Source organism: Nomia melanderi, chromosome 9 (genome assembly GCF_051020985.1).
Source record: "Nomia melanderi isolate GNS246 chromosome 9, iyNomMela1, whole genome shotgun sequence".
In the NCBI taxonomy this organism is placed as follows: Eukaryota; Metazoa; Arthropoda; class Insecta; order Hymenoptera; family Halictidae; genus Nomia; species Nomia melanderi.
This window is the reverse complement of record NC_135007.1, coordinates 4656691-4682968: the sequence shown is the minus strand read 5'-3', so window position 1 is coordinate 4682968 and position 26278 is coordinate 4656691. Positions and strand designations below refer to the sequence as shown.

Below are 26278 nucleotides of genomic sequence, written 5' to 3'. Positions count from 1 at the left end.
GTCTACAGCACGAAAGATGTCTAGCGGGAAGGTAACGGGGCAAGAGAAATTTTTCACTGTGTGACGCGACGAACTTAGCGTGTGTAACCGTTTCGACCAATCGCACATTAGAGCGCAGAATGCGTGAGACAACGGGCGGGGCTCCTTCGATACTGACGTGACGTTCGTTCATAGGGAAAAACCCCTCTTGTTCCGTTTCCTTCCTACTAGACTTCTTTCGTGCTCTGGAACAGTACTTACGCTGTTTCACAACAAACAATTGCGGGTAATTAAAACACTAGATGACTGTCACAAAACGATAATTTCATAGTTTCGTCGACGTTTTCATTCGTCATTACTGGACTACAGATTTGTATGCATTAATGGAAAATTTGAGAGTACAAAGTAGCACAGAATGCATACAATGCGGAAAAATGTATAAAATATTCTAATTATTGCGCCTTTTAGAAAATTTCTCATGGTATACCATTCTCAATATCAATTCTATTCTTTTAATTTTATTTGTAAACATTTGAATTTGCACAGAGATACGCAGTCTAGTCATTACGTTTAGCGTGCGACAATGTCGCCAGCCAATTATTGCAAATTGCAGCAGAATGGCAGACCTTATTGATTTTCTTTTTTCTCCCACTTTTAGCATTAATGTGCTATAGCACATTCTCCCATATTTAGCATCATGTGAATATTATTTTTACTTCTGTAAAAATATATTTTTAATTTTATATACGAATCAAAATTCGATACATTTACTCTATATGTTCCGAGTCAACTATTTCTTTGTAGAAAGATATCAGTGAATCTTCCATCCTCCAGAACGTTGAGAGCTGACGTTCTTCCTTTTATGTAGGTATACCAGAAACTGGTGATAGGAAAAAGGCAGACCCTTTAGGATAGGGCGGAGAGTTGAGTACGGCGGGGGAATGTTTCGCCTGTCAGTTGAGGGAACTCCTCCTGTTTAAAGAGGTTCTCATTCAGTGCAAACTGTAAGTACTATACACCTTTAAAACAAATTTAGAAGTAATATTTTCAAGTTACATTTTACTGGAAATCAGTGTTTATAATAAAACATATTTTTCTATTTACTATGAAATGCAAGCTGAAAATTTAATTAATCATATGTCGTAATACGATAATCAATGTTTTTCAGTACCATTATAATTTTCAAGAGTTTATTATAAAAATTATTAATAAAGCTTGTTTAAAATTTTCATTATAATATTGAAGTTTAAACTGTTTCCTTAAATATTTACTTAACCAGTTAACTGTGTTTGACATCATCGAGAAGTTGCAGGATTTTGTGTCATGACAAGTATACTCGTCAAGCAAAGTTAACTGGTTAATTATTTAACCATTTTTAGTAATAAATATTGTTACAATAGGAAATGATATTTTAATTTAATTTGTTAAGAAAATATATTAAAAGTTATGATAATGTTTTCACTTTTGACAGCCTAGATTATCAATTGCAATGTATAAATAATCATAATGCGCATGATGCGTTACTAATGTTGAATGAATTATATAATTTGTCGCACAGTGAATATCGATGGGCATGAGATCCTTGTTAAGCTAACAGTTCAACATTAAAAAGAGAAAGATAAGCAGACAGGAAGAGAACGTAGCCGATGGACCTCCTCTTTCTCCACTTTTTGCTTGCGCAAGCGCACCGTTTCTATCAAAAATTTATATCGTAGTTATACCATTTTATTTTATTCTGTTTATTATATTTTTTAATATATTTTATTATATTCCATTTTAAAACCGAATCTTGTAACACTACTGATCATTTTCTTTTACTTTATTATTCATTGATGTATAACACTATACATGATATTTCTTTGACGTTTAACATTACATATAGTACTTTTTACATACTTTCTCGCATGAATTACAACAACATATTAACAAAGACATATGCGTTAATACCTAAACTCCCACGTCACCAAAATTCAGATGACACTATTTTTTACGTAAATATAAAAATTAACTTCCTTGACGACGCATCGAACGAACCGAATTTTATTGGATGTATGATATATACGAAGAACAGTGAAGTAATGACTATGAAGAATCTTAACACATTCCACACCGAGACGTTTTTGAGTCTCATTACTTAGTCACGTGTACCGTTTCTGGTACACTGTACGTTTTGTAAATATATAAAATTCCTATACATATAGTTTGTTTTGAGTTGTAAATTTATGTATCAGTAGAATATTATTAAAAATATACAGTGCACCATATAACAAAAAAAATAACTTTCTTTATATTTGAAATATTCAATAATAAAAATAAAGTAAAAATAACAAAGCAGTATTTATGTAAATATCACTTGGCCAGGAAATGAGGTTTAAACGTGTCCCATTTTTGGGACAAGTTAACTTTTTAATTGAACTTCATTAAGAAAACTGTTTCGACTGTACCTATGGGAATTTCGATGAGAATTTCTTTAGCGGCCAACATGTTAAAATAGAACTTTAGTTAGATATTGGACTACTTTTTCTAAGTTACAGCCTACGTGCAATCTCTGCTTATTTCTTTCCTTCATACTTGACGCCATTCGCCACTAAACTCATTTTACAACGTGTCCACTGAGGATCACGCCCACGTATGCTTCTTTTAAATCCACTCTGTCACCGAGTGCTTTTTCAAGGAGGGAGGATCAATCCTCGACTAGAACAGACAATATCTCAAGCAAACGTTAACGTCCAAGTCACGGAGGTTGAGTGCAGATGCGAATCTTTCGCGCCGTCTTCGAGGGAAGAGGATGCGCCACCAATGACGTCAGTGGAATGCAGAAACGAGCATGGCAATTGCAAGTGATATCACGCAATCTCAAATTCGTTCGCGGCTGTGCCTGCACCGATTAAGTCGGACGTCGATCATAATCAAGAGGTGTTTTTTCCACTCTAATCGATGGGAAATGGAGTACCTTTTACAGATCCACTACACCTTCTTAGTGGAATATTTTTGAAGAATTTGGAATACTCTGAAATAAATCGTTTTGAAGTTGCAACTAAACTAAATAAGTCAAAACGTAAAACAAATGTTTCTATAGGTACCTATATATACTTTGACACAAATAATACATTCATTTAAATGCTGTAAAATAAAAACATTTGATTGTTCTTAGCTACAACAAATTACAGGAAAATGTACTTTAAAAACTATCGTTTCATCCAATGTAGGACAAGTACATAATAAATAAAGAAAATCCGATTAACCTGTTAATTGTGGAATTTAGTTTTAAAAGTCTCTCGTTTTGCTCGCAATAAAATAAAAAAATGAAGTGTGTACTGGTCAAACGCAGGACGAACGCATCTAGAGTATATTTTAATGAAAACCTAAAGCAAAACAAAGAAGAATTACATATTTATCTGAAAAAATAAATAAGAAAGAAAGCTGAAAGAATTAGTATCATTTTAAACTTTAAAATGACATGTATACTGGTCAAATACAGTTAACTGGTTAAGGTGGTATTTCAGTGTGGCATGTATTTAAGTAGATATGAAAGGTACTCAAATTGTATCTATTTAATAGGTATATAGTATGATTGTGATGATAAGGATAATTATAGCAAAAATTATGTAATTGTTCACTGTTGGAATGAAATTGTATGTCACATTCGTCCCGTTGTAAGACCGTAAAGGATAAAGCTAAGAGCGAATGTACAATAAACCATTATTAATAATTAATTCTATTCTAAACATAAATTTACAAAAGGTGAATGAAAATCATTTATGATCCCAGTTAATGATTCGATTTTCCAGCATAATTAGGATGTCGCGTTACCGTAATCTCTAATGCCCGGATTAGTGTACAGGGTGTATAAGAATGATATGCAAAGAGCACGGTAACACAATTCTACACTTCTGGATCGGTTACAGTGCTCTTTACACATGATTTCTATACACCCTGTATATACTGAAGATCTCGCACGAATAATCTTCAAGAGTAAGCTACTGTCTACTCGTAGGTAAACAATTTTAACGATGACGTTATACATCGGCTTACCGAACACTTCTTACTGAATGAGTTTTTTATCCTATCGGAAAGGCGGCGAGGAAGCGAATCGGTGATTCCGCCACGGCAACCCGCCGTGTATTTTATTTTTATTCGCGCGTACCCCACCGCCGGTGAAAAGCGGTATGCGCCGCTGAAAGGTAGGAAAGTTCGCTGTTGAAAAGCAGGAACACCCGCGCGGAAGAATCGATGGCTTATTTTTCTTATTTGCAACCCGGGGTCGAGTCGAGTCACGTCCCGTTCTTTCTCTCTTTGTGTTTCTTCGCGAGCTGGAATTATTTTTGTTATTGATCAATCGCCGTTGAAAACAAATCGACGATAAATTTAATCGAATAAAAATCGTTGCACGAGTAATTTGTTTCCTTTACATGCGGAGTATATTTGTTCACACGACGCCTTGATAAAAAAGATAGAATCTTTCTTTAACTTTGATTCTTACGAAACTCAACTGAGCTATGTAAATACGTGTAAAGTTGTTAGATTTACGTAAACAGTTTATAGAGTGTGCAAGTATATAGAACAGGATATAAGATCATCGAATTCTAACTAAGGGTTATTTAATTTTTCAACGAAGTAACTGGTAAAATGAATTTTTCGTTGATACCAATGTTCGAATAATTTTCTATGAAAACAGAATATTCTTTTTTCTATAATACATATTATTTATTTTTCTCCGTTACTTATTCGTACTTTATATTTTAGGTGAAGGTGTAAGTAAAGTGAATGACACCTCGATCAATTGTATAAAAATATAATTATTTTATAGTGTGTATTATTCATTGGAATGCATGTTAATCACTCAAATGCTGAATGCTTAATTAATCCCCTGCCTTACAATACCATGTGAGATTCGTGTTAAAGATTTCAAATAGAAAGTAACAAACATAAATATTATTCTATTCTTTTGAGTTAATTATTATTATAATAATATAAATTAATTATTCTTTTGCTATCAATTATTATAATTTAGAGCAAACGTAGACTGGGAATATGCCTAAAATTTGTCTCTTGCTTCAATAAATTATTAATAATAAAGTAGTTGCATCAATCACAGTTGAGAAATAAATCATAGGGCAAGGAGTTAACAGGTTGATCGCGAGTGATATTTTTAGTTGTTAGTTGAGGTGCCGACATTGTTTTTCCGAATATTTATTGTTCAACATAATATAGCAGCAGAGTACTTAATGCCTTTATTTAGTTTTAAGAATAATTTATTACTTTCCAATGTTAAAAAAATACACTCCGATCGGAGTGAGCGGTATCGATCAGAGAAAATTTTCGAGAGTGTTCGGCACTTGCGGAAGACACCGAAATACTTCGACCAGAGTGAACAGTGGTCAACCTGTTAATACGTACAACGGGAACTGTACCTTTCCTACGCAACGAAGATGTCGAATTTAATTCCAAGGCACGGCGGTCTATCAGGACAGACGTTTCCTGAGATTATCATATGAAATGATAGCGTGTCGATTGCCTCCGGAAAGTGGGCAGCCTTAGGCACGAGATCTGGCCAATTGTCGCAAGAGCTTCTAGAAAATCCAAGAAATCTCGGTTGCTTTCTAGGCGAGGTTTAATAACCACGCCAACTTTCCACTAGGAACACATTTGAAATGCGTAATCGTTTTCACATGCCTAACATGGCGCGGTACCGTTTTTATTGCTATTGAAAGGATGTCTAAACAAAAACAAGTGGCAAGAACGAACAAGGGACAAGAGGAAATGCCTCGATGATCAAAACACGAAACGTTTCATTGCCCCAGTGCCATATCATTATCTTATCGCGGCGAAGGAAGGATGTTGCAAAACACGAGAATGCGCTGGACGATCCATTTTCACGCGATCGTAAACGTTCCACAAGTAACCCGTTCTTCGTTATCCTAAATGTCCTTACCTTTGTTTTTAATGTTGTTTCCCCATCCGAATAATTTTACGATAAAGGTAAAAACGTTTTAAGCATACTTGATTCGTTTAATCCCGAAAAACTGTTCTTTTATCGGTAAAACTTTTTTTTAGCACCTTTTTGAACGCAGAAACTTTTTATTAGAAATGTAATGATTGTTATTTTTGTTTAAGATATTGGCTTATGAATAATCAATGAAAATGAATCACAAAATATCAACCAAGTTAATTTTGCAAATAGTATTATGAGATTGATAAGTTTCAAATGAAGTTTCGAACGATGTTGTAACAAGAACATCAATTTATATATAAAAAGAGAAATGTGGGACTGTGAAATATAAAAATAATGATCATAGTGTAGTAGATTTTTAAACATTCAAGGATGTATAAAGCTGTATTGCATTGCTAGCATCTTGTTTCAATATCAGTTGGGACTTTTCTTCTAGAATAGATAATACAACGTCCGTTTTCGTAATCAATTGTAATTTTTAAGAGATTTTTGTCTCTAGAGTCTCTTCTGAGATCTTCTTTTAATTTAAGTTTAGTGATAAAGGAGATTGCAACGAGACAATCGTTTCCAAGCAAACTTGATCACAATCTGATGATGAATAAATGGTTAAATTTCTTCAAAGTAGCTCACTTATTATTTGTGTATATAGAATATATCTTAACAAGAATATAATATAACTAGTACAACTAATTAAAAATATTTCAAGATATAATAATGATAGAAAACATTTGTTACAATGTGATGCAAAGTGAAAATATTTATGAAATACAAGAGCATAATAAAATAAAAATTTATTGAAATCAATTCTTAATGAAATAGTCTATCTCTGTAGCGGAATTTTAATAAAATTTTCCAATGATATAATTTGCTATTTACTTCATCTTTCACAAAACAGCCTAGGACAATGTAAACGAATATAAAATTAGAAATTGAATTTGATAAATGAATCAGACTGACAATGATGCGAGAACTATTTTTATTTATAACTTGTGGTTTGTTTCCTGGAAGGTGTATCTTTAATTAATCCGCTATTTTCTGCCAAGAATTACAAAGAAAACTGTTTGTCACGCCGCACAATATTTTCTCGAAGCAGACGGCACGGTGGAGTCACGTCTCGCGCGGTAATTATTTAGCGGAAAGACACGTGTATTGGATAACGATCACACGAATTTCCTTGGAAATTCCTCGGTAAAATGTCTCGGTTTGATTTTACGAATATCACTGTTGACAAAATATCTAATTATTAATGAGGACGATGATACATTATCAAATAGATTATTGTACTATAATATTATATTTTTTATCATGTATATATTTCAAACTGCAGGAAACACTTAATGTTTCGTAATGAAGTCGATAAGATAGAAAAAATAAGTATGTATCTCGTGAACGATGAAATGCTAGATGAACATATTCAAAATCGATAATCTCATTTGTTGGACGTTTCAATCATTTATTGTACATTTTAAAATGTACATATTTTAGGATTATTTTAACCTTTCAAACTGTAAGAATGTGTTTGCATCTGTAGCAGTAATGTTGACTTTGAAAAACGATTTTGCAACATTTGGTGCATACATATATGCAAATACTTATTTTACTGTATATGTTCGAAGCCCATACATCTTAATGAGTTCTTTGATTCACGAAATTATAAAGATAATTTTTATCAACAATATTTCGTTTTATCAACCAAGGAACTGTCGAACTTGATGTTCCCAGTGTTATAAATAACGCTGTGATCGTTGAATTGAGAATGTGTGCATTTATACGGTTCGAATATGTTTTATTTATACGTTTTTATGTGTTCAAATGCGTGATTAATACTTCGAAACTAATACAAGCAAATAAGATATAAAAATAAATTGTATTTTTCAATTACATTACATACAAACATGGCACGTGTTATTAACTCTCCGCTAACAATATGCTTTTTCACTAACCTCTTAAAATTTAAAATTGAACTGACCACGAAGAAAGGGATTTGGGGTATTTAATCTCAATAGATACAAGATTTTTTACGTGGCAGGTCCAAGCAGTCTGATTTCTCCTTTTTACAGAAACTAAACAATTAAACTTTCGACGGGACCATAAATGATCCATATTCATTAATTTTTTTCGAAAAATGAGCTTTACATAAAAAGCATTTATTCTAAACTTTTGATGTATTTCACCAGGTCATTGATAAATATTTATTGATAAATATCAATTTAGTTTGGACAATGAACAAAATGAAATTATAAAATAATTTCAGATGAGAAAATTACTAGAAAGTATAATATTCTGATTCCGAATACACACAACATCCGCCTGATTTATCCTTTACTGTTTTATGATGAGATAAACTTCACAAACAATTTCATTACAACAGTGAAACATTACATACTTTTTGCTATACTTATCCCTATTCATACTATGCATCTATTAAACAGTTACAATATTAGTACCTTTCAAATCTACTTAACACTAAAACTACCAGACGGGTCAAAATGATGTCTTCCTGATTTCTTCTTTTTGCAATTACTAAAACAGTAACAGATGTTTCTGTGATGAATTATTATAGAAACTGATTTAGAAATATGAAAATTAAAATGTAAATCAATTAAAATCTCAATGGATGCATTCTTGAAATTTCTATAGAGGAATTTCAAAAAGTCAATTTAACTATTTGGTAGTTTTAATGTTAATGTTAATATTAAATGATACACTGAACTGCCACCTTAAACTACAGTTGAATCAAATAACATTGACGTAAGTTCCCAAGTGAAAAACCAAGGATAGTTCGAACTGCAAGAGGTCAAGGGTTCTGTTAGGTTCGTAATAAAATAAAAACTTCGTGGAACTCCTCGCAGTGCTATATTTTTTCATTCACTACCGACCGATTCCTTCGAAATGACACTGAATGGATTGATGGTGAGCGTATACGTAACATGGTGAACTTGATCCCATCGGCAGTGGGCCGGTACCTCCAACAACCGGAGGTGGAAAGAAAAACATGAGCGAGCTTACGTCACGCGTACAACGTGGATCAGGCCATAAAGGCGCGTTCGCACGGCGCTGAAGATGCGACGCGGCGATCTGGCTGACGCCGGTACCGCGCGAGAAGTAAACGATTTGTCGGAGAGGTCATTGAGCTTGATAGGGCGCGGCCGCCATCTTCCAGAACGTTAAAACTACTTGGTCATGATTCCTCACGGAAACATTGTTTTTTGTGACAATACACCGTGATCGTCGAATACAAATGGTTTTAATCCTTTGCCATACAGTATGGAGTTTAACACCTTGCCATGCTTTGACGAGTCTGACTAGTGATCAAATTTTTGGACCAAACATGCATATTACAAGTTTAGGTCGCAACACGAGTGATATATCGGTCGCCATAATTATGACCCGATTTTTGACCAGCTAAATGGTACAACAAGGGGTTGACTTGTGAGGAAGTTCTCAAATGGAAATTACACAAATTGAATGTCACTGAATTATTTTGGGTTCTGATTAAATACTGTTTTGCTGTTATTAATTATTATGTTCTGAGATAAAGGGGAATATAGACGAATTGGGTATTGTTCCTTGTGTTTTTGTAAATTATTAATGACAAAGTCATCTTACCGAAGTTATGAAATAAATCATAGGGAAAGGGGTTAAGGGAGTACTTCCTAGTGAAGATCATAAAAAATCATTAATTTTCATGAATTTGTTTTCAATAACGATTCAACTAATACTTTCAGTTTTCTTTGGAACTTATTTAGTTATTTTTTAGTTACACATACTATGTAATTTCTTATATATGTTCATTAGAACACATATTAAGACATGAATAACTTGAAGACTTCGAAGACACGTCACAAGGTGGACTAAAATGAAAAAAATCAAAAATATTTTTAAGCAGCATCTTTGTCGTTATCCCCAAAAAGTTTACGGTAAATTTATAATTATATTTTCTAGGATTTCAATGTGAATATTAGAAGCTTTTATGAAAAGCCCGAGAAAAATACTAGTGATAGATCCTGAATAATTTTTATTATGCAATAGTAAGTTCAAGTCGCATCACGTGTATTCATCCTTGAAATATCAAAAATTTTACATTTTTCAAATTTCAAGAAAATATGTTAAATTAAATAAACTATTGCCAATATTTGTTACTTTATCCCGCGGCATTAAAAAAAAAACAATCATTTTGTAGGTTATGGAAACATCAAGATTCAGTACTCATAAAAAAAAATAAAGTCAGTTGCCCATTCATTTTTCTACCCTTTATTTCACATAGTTCAGTTATGACCTCCGGTTAGACTCGAATATAAGAGCGAGCGTAACAATGGCGCGCAGAGTCTTCATGATTTTGGCAGTGTTGAGAAAAGATGGTTCGGAACTAGCGTCGTGCTGGAAAAAGGAGCAAACGTACGGCGGTAAATCTTCGGCAATGTTCGCGATTGAACGCAAATGGCACTGTTATTCCATGGTATTATGCGCACGCACCAGCCAATCAATGGAACGCGCGCGCCAATTGGTCGCAAGCTAAATGCCGACCAATCAGTCGCATCAACTTCGTCGATTAATTTGAGAGAAACGCACGAAAACCGCATCTTCGTTTCATGCTAAATGAAATAGATGAAAGAGAACGTCGCAGAGTAGTTTTCAATTTTCGAATTAACATGTTGACTGTCAAAACTCCCATGCAATTGAAACAGTTTTCTTAATTCTAGAAATACCAGATGGGACAAAATGACACATTTCGGATCTCTTCTTTTACAATTATTGAAAAGGAACATTAAAAATGAAAAATTATTAAGTAAATTGGTTTAGATTAACCTAAAACTGGAATATAAGCAAATTGAAACCTTAATGAATGCATTTTTATAAATTTTATAAGAAGATACATAACAGTCAATTTTACTGTTCAGTAGTTCTAGTACTAATAAAACAGACACCAAAAAGTCAGTATTTTTCATAATGATTGCTCTACTGCCCTTTCTATGTTTAATACACCTAATAAAATTCAGTTTGTTCGATACATCACCAAGAAAATTAATATTTAAGTTGATGTAAAAAATGTCACCCAAATTCAGGTAACGTGACAGTCAAAGTATTAAGAATTTCAAGCTTTCCGAATTACGCTGTGATTCAGATACGTCAAGCTTATTATAGCTTTTTATTATTAAAAACGAAATACCTTGCAACCTTTCTTCCTTTATTTTGCACTTTAATGTGTCCCTTGTCCCGGAAATGTAGATTATATTTTACTTAAAAACTGTAGGAAAAAGTAGGGTAAAACGAAACGGTCAGGTAAAACCGGACAGTAATGTTTTTCATACATAAAGAGCTCGTGTCAAATTGATATTGCATTGACATGGTTCTAATAAATCCTCGGTGTGTTATAGTTTGAGATCGACTGCAGATCAGTGCATGAATTATTTTTCGATTAACAGTATTATAAAGATATTCAATGAAAAAGATTCAATGTCATATAGTTGTTGTACGTATTCATTTTTACCTTTCGGTTAAAAAAGTGAATAAGATAACTACAGTACTAGATTCTACGTTCCTTAACTGTAAATTTTAAATGCTTTTCTAAATTTTGATGCGCGGAGCAAAATGGAACTTTAGCACATGGGCAACGGGAATCATTTGCTATGTGCTTTGTTTATAGTTTTAATTGATTACGTATAATCGTATTGATGCATGGTAAATTAGAATCGAACATGCGATGAAGACGGACATTTTATTATTAAAACTAGTTTGTAATTAAACAATTAGAATGTACCAATGCAGGAAAAGATGACACATTTAATTGTACTTTTGTTCATGAAATCATATATATTTATAGTTTCTTTATATCAGTTAACAATTAAACACATTCAGCTGGCAATTTTGATGTAGTAGAGATGTTGTATGATATTGTTGTAAGATATTGTATGTTTATATGATTATATGAGTGTTCCATTTTATCCTACCATATTTGCACCTACAATATTTCAATACCCTTGGAGAATCGTATTTTTCTTCATAACTAAATATTTTTATTTAAAAAATCCTTTATTTCTTTATAATAAAAAGTATACTTAAGACTTCCAAAAAAGGTTTTATGTGTTTATTGCTCCAGATACTTTGTTATTACGATTAAAAGAAAAGCGATCCATTTTACCCTACTTTTCTGTATTGAATTTTTAAAACAAAATATGAAGTTATATTTAAATTTTTGGTGACGTTTATATATTCTGATATCTTTTGTTTGCATTTTTGTTGCTATGCGACGTGTACCACTATTCATAACACTTGTCATACGAAAAATATTTTCTTTGGAGAGTTGGCATGTACCAAAAATGGTACACGCGAAACTCAATGTGTTAAACAAAGTATCCAAGCTATTTTGTTATTGCTTGGCACTCTATTGAGATATTTTGCGACAAACTTTCCGTTTAACTTTAATATATCTATTTTTATTTACGTCTATTGTAAGATGTAAAACAATTGAAAAAAGACTCATTAAATAAATGTCAATAGATTTAAGAATATTAGTACATTTTTTATAAAATGAGAGTTAAAGCATTTAAAGAAAACGCAAGCCGAAAATGAGCGACAGTCCGCAAAACTTATCGCTAAATTGAAGAATTAAAGGAAAGTATATATGCAGTTACAGTACTTATGATAATCTGTAATTGTTTACAATAAAATTTTGCACTTTAATGAAATGCTTACCCTGTTTAAGATATTCTAGAAGTAAAATTTCAATAAATTAAGCCATTAAAATCTATGTTTAAGTAAACAACAATATTTTACTTATAACTATCTACATAATTATTATCCAAATATAATTATTATTTCGTAAAAATAAAATATATCTCAAACTACTTCGGTTAAAATGAATAAATATCACTGGTAGCCATATAGTTGGTGAACAGTTTTCTAATTTCTTTCGAATTCTGTATCTTTTGAGGCGGAAAATTAATATTCGAATTGAATACCATCGAAGATACAGGGACTGAGATATCAAGACCGAAGAAGCATTCGAAATTGTGTAATTTGGGTCACTGTGATTCATCGGCGAAGATTCTTTGCCAGGAACATTTCTTATTACCCACAATTATGAGACACTGGTATGATTATATGTTTGGACGTGTTCTGATGGATACGCGCGGGATACGCGTGAATAGCATAATAACTGTTTAATACGGATTTATTGAAATTGAAAGAACCCTCTTGGCGTATTTGTCTTCGCGCGTTTTAGCATCGATGACGTATCATATTATTAATACTAACTAAATAAATACGAAATTATTATATGTAAGTATTATTAATCGTTCGCGACTGAGATTAAATTCGAATTTCTTAAAACGATTATGTAAACCGCAAATAACACGGATGTTACTTGATTTATACATTTATATGTATTAGGATGTCCTATAAGTTTCTTTCGTAGTCTAATTGTAATGTTTCATTTGGCAGAAATGGTGGAACGATGACACTGCGAGGCTTTTGGGGAAAGGAAAGAAAATAGGATCAGTATGTTTGGAAGGTAGAATAGATCGAAGTTACGTGATAAGGCATAAAATATTGTGCATTGATTATATCAATAAAATGACAGGTAGTTTTGGAACAACCTAATATTTCATATCGCGGTTTTATGTTCCAATACTTGATGTTTATGTATTAAGTACTAAAGTATAAACAAAAACGATACAGTTAAGGACTTTTCGGTAAATATGGGATATAAAATTACAATTTTAAAGCTATGCACCACCCAATAAGAAAAGCTTTAAAATTGACATTTGTGTATACTTATGTAACTTTTACAGTAGACATTTTTATCATGTTAGTCACACTCGTTTAGTATATTTTACTCCTTACAGCGAAAATATTATTTTGCTTATGCACGTGCGGCAAGTAAAAATATGATTAAAATCTTCTACATTATAACAATATAATAAAATATATTTAAAATCTTCTATATTATAACAATATAAGAAAATACGATTACTTTCGTCTATTATTAGCATCATTTTCTAATAATACTAGTCTTAATTATAATACAACTGTAAGTACACGCATTCTATTTGCCAAACTCACAGATCACAGACAAATTCAGAAAAATCTACAAAGATAAAAAAACATGATACAATGAAAAAGGAACCGAAATATCGAAACTCCAACTAATTTTCCTTAAACTTTTCACAATTAATTTAGAAATGCATCAAATCCACAGTCTAATTATGAGTGCGCCATTGCAACCGTGGGAAATGTATGGATACGTTGTAATCAAACGCGAAACTCGAGCGAGTAAAGTTTTAATGGATTCGAGCAATAACACGTCACCGATTTTAGATAATGAGTTCGTTGGAGATATTAAAAAACTATTTAATTAAAAAGTTCCACGTGAAGAGGAGCCGAGCAAGAGAAACAAGTGGAAGGTAATGTAAAGCGCAGGAGGATCGAGGACGCGTCTGGATAAGTACAAACTAAAATGAAACATCCGAGCAAATACATCTACACGGGCGACCGCGTGCCGCCGAAAGCAGTTAATTACTCTTTTGTCGTCCGTCGTGTTTGAGAACTTTGCAAATACAAGCCGGCCGTGCATGTATGGAAGCACGCGCTGCTTAAAGACACAGTATAGTCGCGGAACAACGAAATTAACGCAAATGGCACCTTACGATCGCGCAGAAACAGAACGGTTACCTCCCGCAATTGAGAAATAATTCATTTTATCGATCCGAGTGACTTATTGACTCTCCAACTACGACAAGAATAGAACGTGGAACAGTAAATACAATCTTTTTCAATTAATCGCACCGTGTACTGTAAACATCGCGGCGTTCAATGATTAAATGGGAATTAATTTATGAAAATGATTCTAGAATAAAAATTCTATGTGATTGTAATTCTATGCAAATGTGCAAGAGACGAAAAAGCGGGAACTTCAAAAGTGAATATGTTAAATGTATTTTGTATTTTATTTTTTAATTTGAAAAATTGTATTCATTAACAATGATTCTTTAAAACGTGGCTATTTTGGTTATTTCTTCTTTTTCATTGATGCTACTTTAGCATTTGTAATCTTAAAATTTTTATAGTTGAATAGTTTCTTTCAAATCTTTTTATAATAATGCACGTGTAGAACTTGCACATAAAATGATGAAAAAATTATAAAAAATTAGTTGCGATAAGTCACGATAAATTCTCAAAAAAATTCTTTAGCGTTTTGAAGTGAATAACTGCAAGATCGGATCGTTGGTTCAATACTCATGTTTTATAGTTTGTAGTGAAACGAATATGTTCATTTTTATATTAATGTTTTACTTATACACAATGATCGTTATCATTATAACCTTAAGTAGTCTGTTGGGTCGAATAGTTTCTTACCAGAGATAGTACGTGTTCTCACTTTTGATTCTTAAGTGTTGAACGATTAAAACATTCAAAAGTTGTTACTAATATAAATCAATGTTAATAACTGTAATTGGATTACTTAATACATTGATAGACCCACGCAGAAATCTATAATGAGAAATGTACTTAAGTAAGCTGTCCTTTTAACCCGTCAACTGTGAAATTTAATTAAAAAAATCTCTGATACTACTTGCAATGAAATCAAATAATGAAATGTATAAATACTTGTCTAATACAGGCCAACTGCACCTATAATATATTTTAACAAAAAGACAATTCATAACGAAGAATAATTATATGTTTATCTAAAAAAAAATAATTTATCATTGAAAGAATTAGTATCATTGTGATTTTAAGATGTGTACACTCGTCGAACGCAGTTAACTGGTTAAATATAATCGAACTTTGACCAAAATAAATTCAAACCTCTCATAATAATTTTAATCGGAAGAAAAGAACACTTACAACATTGAACTCGAGCAAAATCACAATACTTGTTGAACATAAACCCACAATATATTGTCTCTTATTGTCAAAGTTCGAATTTACTTTTACGAGCTTTATTTCTGTTTAACGTTGCATTCGTAAATATATTTTCGAAATTTTCAAATGCTCATCCTCTAGGTATAAATCAATTTGTACAGATTTAATACATTCCACAAAAGAAAGAAACATTACTCCTTGCGTGTGATATTCGAAATCTACAAAACGGAACTTAACACCTTGCTGACTGGTGAATTTGTTGAAATTTTTCAAATTTTTCAATTTAAATTTATATACTTTATATACTTTATTTTATTCACATATAATATGTTAAAATGATTTAAATAATATAAACTAATGAATACAATTTAAAACGCTCTTATAAACATTTACATTGCTTTCAAGTATAAATTAATGTAAGTGCAAATACAACAAAATTCATGAACATCTTGAACCGATAAACACGAGTATACTCGTGACCGATCAGCAAGATGTTAACCAGTTTGCGACCCCTTTGAAAAAGTACCTTATTCTGGTGTGTATATGTATTTATATCTATAAATAATTTTTTTCAAAAATCTTCATTCAAATTATGTATACCTATAACATTGATTGTTTCAAAAATGAATATTCTTTTAACCAGTTGGCTGTTTTTGGACGAGTATACTCATTATAACACAAAACCTTGCCATTTCTTCATGACAAGTATACTCGTCAAAAACAGCTAACTAGTTAACACTTTATCTACCAATCCTAACCAAAACAATCATTATTAATTACCAATACAATTTTCATGGTCGCGTAAGAGTGTATGTTTTCACTTAAAAAACTTTGTAATTTTTAGATCAAAGTATAAGGGAATCTCGTCATGTTATTCTGATTTCTTTTGTTTTAAACCATCGTAATTTTAACAGTCACTGATTGTTAAGCATTCAAAATCGAAAAGGCTAGGCTTGCGGTAGATAAAGTGTTAAGTACTAAAATTAACTCGAACTTGTGAATACAAGTCGAATTTGAGCTCATCCCTAGCGATCACGCGTTCTCCAGTACTCTTGCACCAGAAAATACCATTTATCGCAGTCTTTAGTGCACATAGCACTTTACTATTTCTTTATGTATCGTTTTGAAAAATATAGAATCATTTGGTACGCCGATAACTCGACATAGTGTTAAAATCATTGGAGAAGAGGAGGAGAGAAACTGTAAAAAAAACCTTAGAGGCATATCAGCACTCGATACGAATACCGTGGTGGTTGAATGAAACTGTTTTATAAATAAAAGTTATTTATCACACGTTTAACTTCTAAATCATATTTTCTCTGCTTTAAGTTAACCTTGCACATTAACATTTTAATTCTATTGTAAAAGTTTAATTTTAAATGTTCTGACGGTTCATATACTTGTGAACAAACATGTACGAATAACGTATAAGAGTTAAGAGGAATTAAAAATAGAATAAACATAGACAAAAAGCATACTATTATTTTCACTGAACAGTTCAAAGTTTTAATTTTAAATCTATCTATCAATGGATTTATCTATTGGGCTGTAACTTGTATTATTTCGAATGTTAATAATATATTCACGATCACATACAATTCCCCAACGTCTATAGCTGAATACTGTAATAGTTTGCTATTCAAATGCGTATGACTATAAAAAATAAATGATAGGACTATATTGTCAATACTTAGCTACAGATTTTGAAATAACATAGTATTAAGCGGTAAACATGTTCTTTAAAAAATATAAAATCACGAAGGACTAAATATGTTGTTACCGATATTCAGCTAAAGAATTTAAAATGACAGAAAACTGCGTTATCGGTCTTGATTATGTTAATATATAGTATATTTTGCATTTTGAAGTGTTATAGTTATTAATAAAGGTTAATAGTGAATATTTCAAAAAAACTAAATTATGAATAAAATAATAAATTATCTACGCGTAATCGGTCAAACATGCAATTAGAGCTCGAATGCAAACGGTTTAAAGTCGATAGTGACCTGGCCGTATTTGAATTCGACCATTAATGTGAACCAATCTTAACAATTCTATAAAACAATTTAATTTCTTTTGAAAAGCTCGCGACCGTACAACAGTACACTGCACACGCTGCTCTGCAGCTAATACAGTACCATCTTTCATCTCTTCGATGGAATATAAGGAATCTTATCCGTCGACAAGAACAATGTATCCTTCGTACGTCAAACGGACAAACGAAGCCCGCGAAACGTGCTGGGGAATTCAGCGCAACCGAAGGAAAACGTTCGACGCGCGGCGAAGATTTATTTCGAGACCGGCGAATTTCGCAAACCGATCAATATACGATTCATAATCTCAAACTCGGATATGCACTTTCTTGGCACGATCTTGAAGCGGCCAGTGCGACTCCTGTCTAAATTGCTGAAACATTGAGATATTCGGGCAGAAATTGCATTCACGTGTGAGATAAAAGTTACCACTTAGAATGAGAATACTTCTGCAAATAGAGACTTTTATAGGCTGTATGTAAAGCAGTTTGCAAAATTGTGAATCGGACAAGTATCATTACTTTACTGAGTTCTGTCAGACTTCGAATAAAATGAAAATCTTGAGAACACTGAGAGGAGCATCATTCTAATATACGTGACAATTTTTATTTTCAATTAAAAAATTAACTGGTATGATACTCAATGAAACAAATTTAATTGAGGCATGTGATAATTAAGGAGAATTAATAAATTGTTACTGTAATAAACATTAATTTATAAATTTTCATTTTATATATTAATACATCTACTTTGACTATACGAAACTCTATATTTTTTTATTACCTGCTTAAAAATTAAAAAATTAAGCGACCACACAATTTAGTATTTTTTATATGGGATTAGAAAAGCATAATTCAGTTTCTAAATTAAAATGAATGAAGCACGATCGCGTATGGAACTTTTCGACCAGCTTTTTCAGAGACCCGCGACACTGAAATGGTTAAATATTACATAAACAACACTGTATGTTACTTTATTATCCAAAAATTGCACCCTGAAGTAGATAAAAAAATATTCAAAAACAGTTAACAAAACCGAGTACTTTGTTTCTTTCTAATCTCTCTAACATTCTACTCTGTTAACGAGACCAAGCCCCCAAACAACAGTTAGCAGTCAGTCGTTCAGACACGGCATGTAAATATTTACCGTAAAACCGATTAACGAGGAGTCTGAGTGATTGAGTTACGGGCTCGATTAATCGCAAGCTGCGAATCGATTGAAATCGCGGAGGACCCATGATTCTTTTATCGGCGCCGGCTGGCATGATCGCAACAGGAGAAACAGAGGCGTCGCGTCGTCCCACCTGATCTTAAAAATAGATCCCGCGGAAACGTACAATCGGTAAATATTTTCGCACGGGCCACGACTCTCATCGCGGACTTGTTCAATAATCACCGGCACTTAGAACGCTTCGTGTATCGGTTGCATTCTATTGACTCCGCGAAGAAACGGCCCGCGTTGATCTTGGCCTCGTCAGCGTCGGATTACGTTCCTGGTGGACGTGATTGGCCCGATACCGTTGCTAAGTCAGTTCCTTCGGCGAAAAAGAACCCCGTTACTAACAATGAGACACTCGCATTCAGCGAAGCTAGATACGATTTTATTCAAACGATATAATATCAAATGGACCAATGACAATGGTTTCTTAGAATATGCTCGAAACTATGACGATAAGGAAAAATTCTTCTAATGAAAATTACTATGGAAGATTGATACAGGATTATCTTAGAAAATAATTTCATAAACCTTTAAAAACCTCGACATCTACATTGATAGTAATTTTATATCAATCCAGCCGATGCATTCGGAGTAAACGCATCCACTGACACTACGGTCATCGAGATTTCAATTTACGTGTAACTAGTCAACATCTGGTGACGAAGGTGCAATAAATATTTTTTATTGATGTATGCCGCGACGATCACTGGTCGAAAATAACAAGAAATAACAAGAAAATAAATATTTATATCAATGATATATAATATCATTCTTTGAATATAATATCTGCTATGTGCAGAAAATCTGTCAAAATACGCTTGGCGGCAATTGCGTTAGTTCTCAGTGTATGAAGGTGAAACTATCAACGTGCTTAACCAAGTAGAGTCCTATGGCTATCTCAATTTCTTTCATATTACTGTTCAATAATTCTGCATTTTTATAGTAACCGATAAAGTCTTTTTTGTTAAAAGTATTTATTTATCTGCAATTCCTATAGGACGTAGTTAACGGAAAAGAACAAATGTTTACGATATAATTAAATTTCTCTATTTCGTATTTGAAGCACGTTCAATCAATCCGATAGAAAATAGCAACTCGAGAAAAACTCGTGCTCGAGCACACGCATTACGCCTATGGGTGCCTGTAAACGTATCGCGAACGGCGTTCGAACGAAACAAAGTACTGTTCCGTCGTAACGCCGCTGTGGAGGGGGTGAAGTCTCGGTACTTCGAAGCGGGATGCTGATCTTCCGCGTGAAAATGCTAAAACAAAAACGAGACTTCCGACGGTCGCGTCGCACAACGCGTGCCGCCTCTCGATTCGTTTTTTCGTATACACACTAGCCAACGAAAGCAGAATACATACGCTCCCGGGTCTAAAGTTCATCGGAACAGGGACTGTACGCATATCCGTGAATCACGAAAAAAGCGGCCGGTGGATAGTTGTTAGGTGACGCGACGTCAACGCCAACATATTCCGCCGATAAAAAAAAAGAAACATGCGCGGATCGAAGAGAAATTGCGAAATTTTATAAATCACACTGAGCAAAAAAATACATATTTTTGAGGGCCGTTCCTGGCGATTTGCTGCACGTGCAAAAAGAATTCGAAAGGCGTTCGAGACGTTCCACGAATTGTTTACAGCACACCCCCATTTTGAAGGTTAGGAGCGTTGACGTGGTTCTCGCGCCACGTTAACTGGTTCAGTAATTTTTGTAGAGATAATTTTGTATTACGCGTTATCGATCGTAAAAAACAAGTTCAATGTTTTTGTAACGTTAATAGAGAAACGATTCAAAGTAAAAGAAGCGCGTCGCGTCTATAATATACTCTTTTATGAAGAAATCTTACGACACAAAACATCGTGTGCAAGCGTCACGGCTGAATTGTAGATGCTGTATTGCTGAAAAATGGGTATTTTCGTGAGCCACGTGCGCATGCGTGGAGGGTCCACATGTGTTAAATAAAACGCGTATTCGGCCGTACTGACGCGTTCGCGCGCGCACCGCAGGCGTATTTACGAAGAGGTATTTACGAAGAGCACGCAGAAATCACGTGTAGGTGCTCACGACTTGAGACGAGACCTAAAACGAAGAATTCTATCGCCGATGATACGGTTATTGATAAAGTACAATGTAATGACCGCGTCATCGTAGTGCACAGAGAATTTACGTTCTTAAACACGCTCGGCACGGTCAAAGTGCATCGTCCACTAATCATCGGATTTCGCGTGAGACATCGGAATGATGCACCCCGTGTCGCGATACGGTTTTGACAAGTTCGCTCGTTCTTGAAAATCGTCAATTAAATCACATTTATCGTTTTGCTCGTTCCGCGGTAACGAAGAACCGGTTAACTAAACAACGATTCCGTGGCGCTTACTGCGCAGTCGCCAACGACACGAACCGCGAGAAACGAAGAAACGTTTCAGATGCACGCGTACGAGTTATGAAAAAGAAAGAGAAAGAGAACGAGTGCGAGACTCACCTTTGAACGTATTTCGGACGAGAGTCATATTCATATTCACGTGAGCACGAACTGGTGCTCCTCGAGGTAATTGTTGCGTATCTCCGACGATTCCGCCAGGTTGAATGTTTCTGCAGCCGTGACACCTCCCGCGATCCCGCTCAAGAGTTCGTCCAGCGTGATCTGTGACGTTTCAAGGTACAGCGACGCATGGTTGCACTCTTCCTCGCTGTTTGTCGAATCGTCCGTATAGATGCGTCGCCGTTACGGGGTAACAACAATCAACGCCCGTTCCCACATCGGGGTGCGCCGATATGAAGAAAAGAGAGTCCCGAGACGAGTTCGATCGTGACCGCCGCGATGATTCTCAATTGCCCAACTGGCAAGGAAAAAACGCTCGATGCGTATGCGTGTACGTTCCGTTTTGTTCTTTCTCTCATCAACCGTCGACCGAGATTCTTCGCGTCCGTCGACGTTCCAGCGTGCGGTTGCTTCCCTTTGATTGCTCGTGCGACGCGACGAGAATGACTACAATAATCGGCTCTCGGTGAACCGTGATCGAGCGTGAGTATATGCACTGTTACGCGCGCGCGCGCGCGTGTGTGTGTGTGTATGTGGGTGTGGGTGTGTGTTTCTTGATCACCGATGATCGGCCCTCGATCCCGTGTGTCCACGCACCGGTGGACGAGCACTCGCCGTCGCGGTGAACATTAAAAGCGACACCGTGTCACTCGCGCGCACGTCGAGTTCAACGAAACACGGGAATGTTGATCACGTTTCTTCTTCGATGCGAAATAGAGGAGCGAGCCAAGTGTCGGTGGCCGACGGAAAGGGAGAAGGAGAGACGGAATGATAACAGGGACAGAAAGAAAAAGAGAGAGAAAGAGAGGGAGATATAGGTAAGAGGAGGCGGGGGAGAGGCAGGAGGCGACCAAAGAGAGACGAGGGAAAGAGAGAGGTTATGTGCAGACGACGACAGGAGGAATTCCAGCGGGCGGCAGCGCTGAGGTCCACGGATAGCTCGTCCGTTCCTTCATTCCCCTCATCCGATAAGTGACGACTCCACGACGATAATTCGAGAGGACCGTTTGGGTGGGACGCGTCTCAGGCTCGTTAGATTTTCGACGTCCGTTGCTGGTATGCTCGAGCAGGCGATTCAACAAATTACGAGGACCCCGAGGATTCTGCGACCCTTCGAAAAAGGGTGACGATTCCTGTTTCCGTTCCTCGGTGTGTTCAGAGCTACGTTCCGCGTGTGCAGACATCCGCCGGTCAATTCCGCATCATTTCTTCAGGACAGACGTCTCTCGGTTTCTCGTCTGTACAAAGGGAGCTTTTCCGATGATCCCGATGATGATGCTCTCACTCCGATGGTGACCAAAGGATCGGTTTGGACGATCGCCTCGTCGCGTACCGAGGAACCTATTATGCGATGCGGTGCACTACTGACTAACTAATCACACTATACACTGTCAGTGGAAACGGAGGATAAAAGAAGGGAAGGTCGAGAAATAGAGGAAGAGACAGACGGCCGCGCACCGGTTATATCCTTGGAAACGGGCCGTGCAGAAAGCGATACGCTGCTCCTCTTCTTTTGCCGTCACCTCCTCCTCCTCCGTCGCCGCCTTCTCCTTCTTCTCTACCGATTATTCTTTTCATTCGCGTACACGCGTTCTCGCACGCACAGAAGCAAAACACACTTAAGGAGACAGACAGACAGACAGGCCGGAGGGAAAGAATAGCGGGAAGAAGACGGAGAGAAGAAAGGAACGAGGGAAGAGCGCGACGGTGTCGGGAAAGCTGATGCTAGGGCATCGCAGAGAGCGGGCTAGGCAGAAATGTCGGTGTTACTACCAGCTTGGAGTAGCAAGCACCGGTAAAACACGGTCCTAACTAACACACATGGAGACAGATTGGGGACTGCTGCTTCGGAGTTTACTATAGGATGGGACGGATGGTGATGGCGGCCGTAGCGAAGCAGCCACCGCCCCCATGCTGCTTCTCTCTTCCTTCGTCTCCCTCGCCTTGTTCGACCCTCCCCACCACCGTTTCCCTCTGCTTCGTCCCTCCACGCTCCACCCCTCCCCCCCTCACGTAACCGTTCCAACCGTTCTCCTATTCTCCCCTCTATGCATTATGACGGACACGCTGGAGTCCCCCCTCCTCTCCACCAACATCCAACTTGCCCCCTGTCCCTCCCACTCTTGCTCCAGTCTCTCTCGCAGTCTGTCTCCCTCCCTTCGCATCTCCTCCCCTCTTCCTCTCGCTCGACACAGGTCGCCGCTAGCCTTCCCTGGGATACGAGATGTTATCCTCGAGCGATTCGGTGCGTACTATATATTCGTCTGCCCATGCGTCGCCACATCCCCTACCTGCGTCGCGTCTCGGCGTGTGCGTCGGCCGCAATCAAGGTCAGGAACGTAGTCGGCTAACTGGGAGCCCCACGCTATATCGATTCCCAGCCATCGCGATGCGGCTGCTACACAAAGGGGACAGAGCCGGAGGAAACGCGGGCCGCGTCTCCTCGTTGTTTCCAGCAATAATGGCTCGTGGACCATCGCGGAGCTCCTTATCGTGACGCATACGTTCACCGGAAACTCGGTATCTTTTGGGCCCATTAGCTCACGGACGCGATTGCCCCCGCTACTTATCTGCCGAAAGGACGGATGCGTGCTGCGCCGATATTGTATTTATTTCTATAGCTTCCTCTTCACGTGCGTGCATCCCTTGGAACTTAGCTTCACCGCTCCACCGTGTTTCGCTGTATCAATGGGGACTTTGTTTCATTTATTTTACTGTACTTTTTGGATAATCGTGCAGTTGCTCGAACATCCTCTGTCGTTTTCACTTTTCCAATGTCATTTGTAAAATGTAACCTGTAGATATGGTTCTTGTTTAGTCAGTGTAAAAATATTCGATCTGCATTGCTATTTATTTGATGGTGAAACAAAAATACTAATTTTATGAAATGTCCACGGTGAATATTAGTACGTTTGATAAGATTTGTAATAAGCAGTTTACATTTTATGTGATACACGTTCGAGACTCGTACGAGTATCTTCGAGCATCCTACAGATTCCTCGAACCGTAACTCATTCCGTAGCGTTTAAAGATCTTGCGAGTAATTCCGTAACAAAACACTTGATTCGCGTACGTCGGAGGCGAAGGGGAAACCAGATAACGTTCCGTAGCGCGTGCGGTTATCTTCGTCGATTCCCTTGACTTTTCACCGCCGTGAGGTATGTAATACGTTCGGTGTAGACAAGCGGTTCTTATTCGCAATGCAACCTATGTCGGCGACAACGCATCGGTATCAGTAAAATTTTCCATTCGATCGCCCCTTTCCTGCTAGGAACAGTGGTAACAGTAAACGAAAGCCTAAGATTCTGGCCTAAGATTCGACAGCAACGCGAGTCGTATAGGTGGACCACCGTACACCTCTCAAACGCCAGCCTTCGAATCCTCTCGCATTCGAGTTCCTGTTTGCCTACAGAGTTAGCGATAAAAAATTATGTTGCGGCGGTAATCGCCGTGGCAAGACGAGAATTTCTGGATCCGGGAGCTGTCCGTTCGACTTTCCACGGATTGACGACAGTCGTTGCCTCGTTTCCGTCTAGCAGTAGCAACGCGGATGATACGGGCTGGAGAAAGAGACGGCAGAGGAAAGCTCGGAGAGGCAAGGTATGTAAGCTTATCGTCGGAAACGACGATATTGACGGTTAATGTGCGTACGGTCGCGACGAAAGCAGAGACGGCGAGCACTGGCGGCAGTGTCCGATACTATTATTAGTGTGCAGCTGCCTGCGAATTACTGAATGAAAGGGAAGGACCCGCTTCGAAACAATGTCCGAAAGAGACGGGAGCGGCGCTGTATCGGCAGTGATGAGGCAATGAACGGCAGGTTCGGACGTATTCAAACATACGTGCACTTAACACTTAACCGACCAGTGGTTAAGTGAGAGAATTTTCGTTGACAGCGGACAAAGTTTGTAAGTTTGCAAAGAGAAGGTGGACTATGAATTTTGCTAGAATATGATCTTTCCCTGAAAAAATATATAAAATAAAGAAGTTGATAATTTTTATGAATAACATGTTCGTAGACGGTCTGAATTCACGTAGGGTGTTGGTATGATATTTAATTTCGATGTTTTGTTAGGTGAATTCTCTATTGTTGTTAATGATAGAAAGACGTAAGTTGGACCCTTGTATGTACGGTGAACGTAGATTAAACAAATAATTTCACTTATAAGTTTCTTCATCATTTTAACCATAAAAATTAAAGAAAGATTATGTATTGCGTATGTAGTGCTGAACCAACAGAACAAAGCTGGAAAACTGCATAGTGATTAGCCACTTGTAAACGTGTTAATAACTTAGAAATTAAGCCTAAACGGGCATTTTTATTCAATCAGTCTGTCCTATCTTAAATTAATACCATACCTACTCGTACATGTATAACGAAAGGTTTGAGCAGGTTTGTACAGAACTCCAAGAACACTCGTGCGCTCGTAATAAAATTTCGTATCTTACAAAGTCATGAATTTGGCAATTAAATGGAAAAATATAATTTCTTTTTTATGAAAAGGAAAATTTTGAGGAAAAAAGGATTTTGTCGCGCAGTTAAAATGAAGAGAGATGAATCATGATTTGAGCAACCACAAGTTTTAAAATGACCGTTGACTTAAGAATTATGAATGGTTTGCAAGATTCGAAAATAATCGCAGATATTGAAATCAGTAAAGATTAGAATATTTGTTATTATA

General features: G+C 36.1%; 1 protein-coding gene across 3 annotated transcripts in view; it reads right to left on the bottom strand.

The window, feature by feature from the left end:
* The window catches only part of zfh1 (Zn finger homeodomain 1), a 55184-nt gene extending 31691 nt beyond the window's left edge, over nt 1-23493 (bottom strand). For 2 of the 3 annotated variants that reach the window (XR_012999436.1, XM_076370928.1), the window contains exon 1: nt 18979-19071. Coding sequence is in view for 2 of the 3 variants with exons in the window: in XM_076370928.1 (XP_076227043.1) it covers nt 18979-19069 (91 nt within the window). In the remaining variant the exon portion in view is untranslated. Of the gene's footprint in view, nt 1-18978; nt 19072-21536 lie in introns of those variants that run through there. The other variant, XM_076370929.1, reaches the window with a different exon arrangement.
* Nucleotides 23494-26278: the final 2785 nt, after the last annotated feature.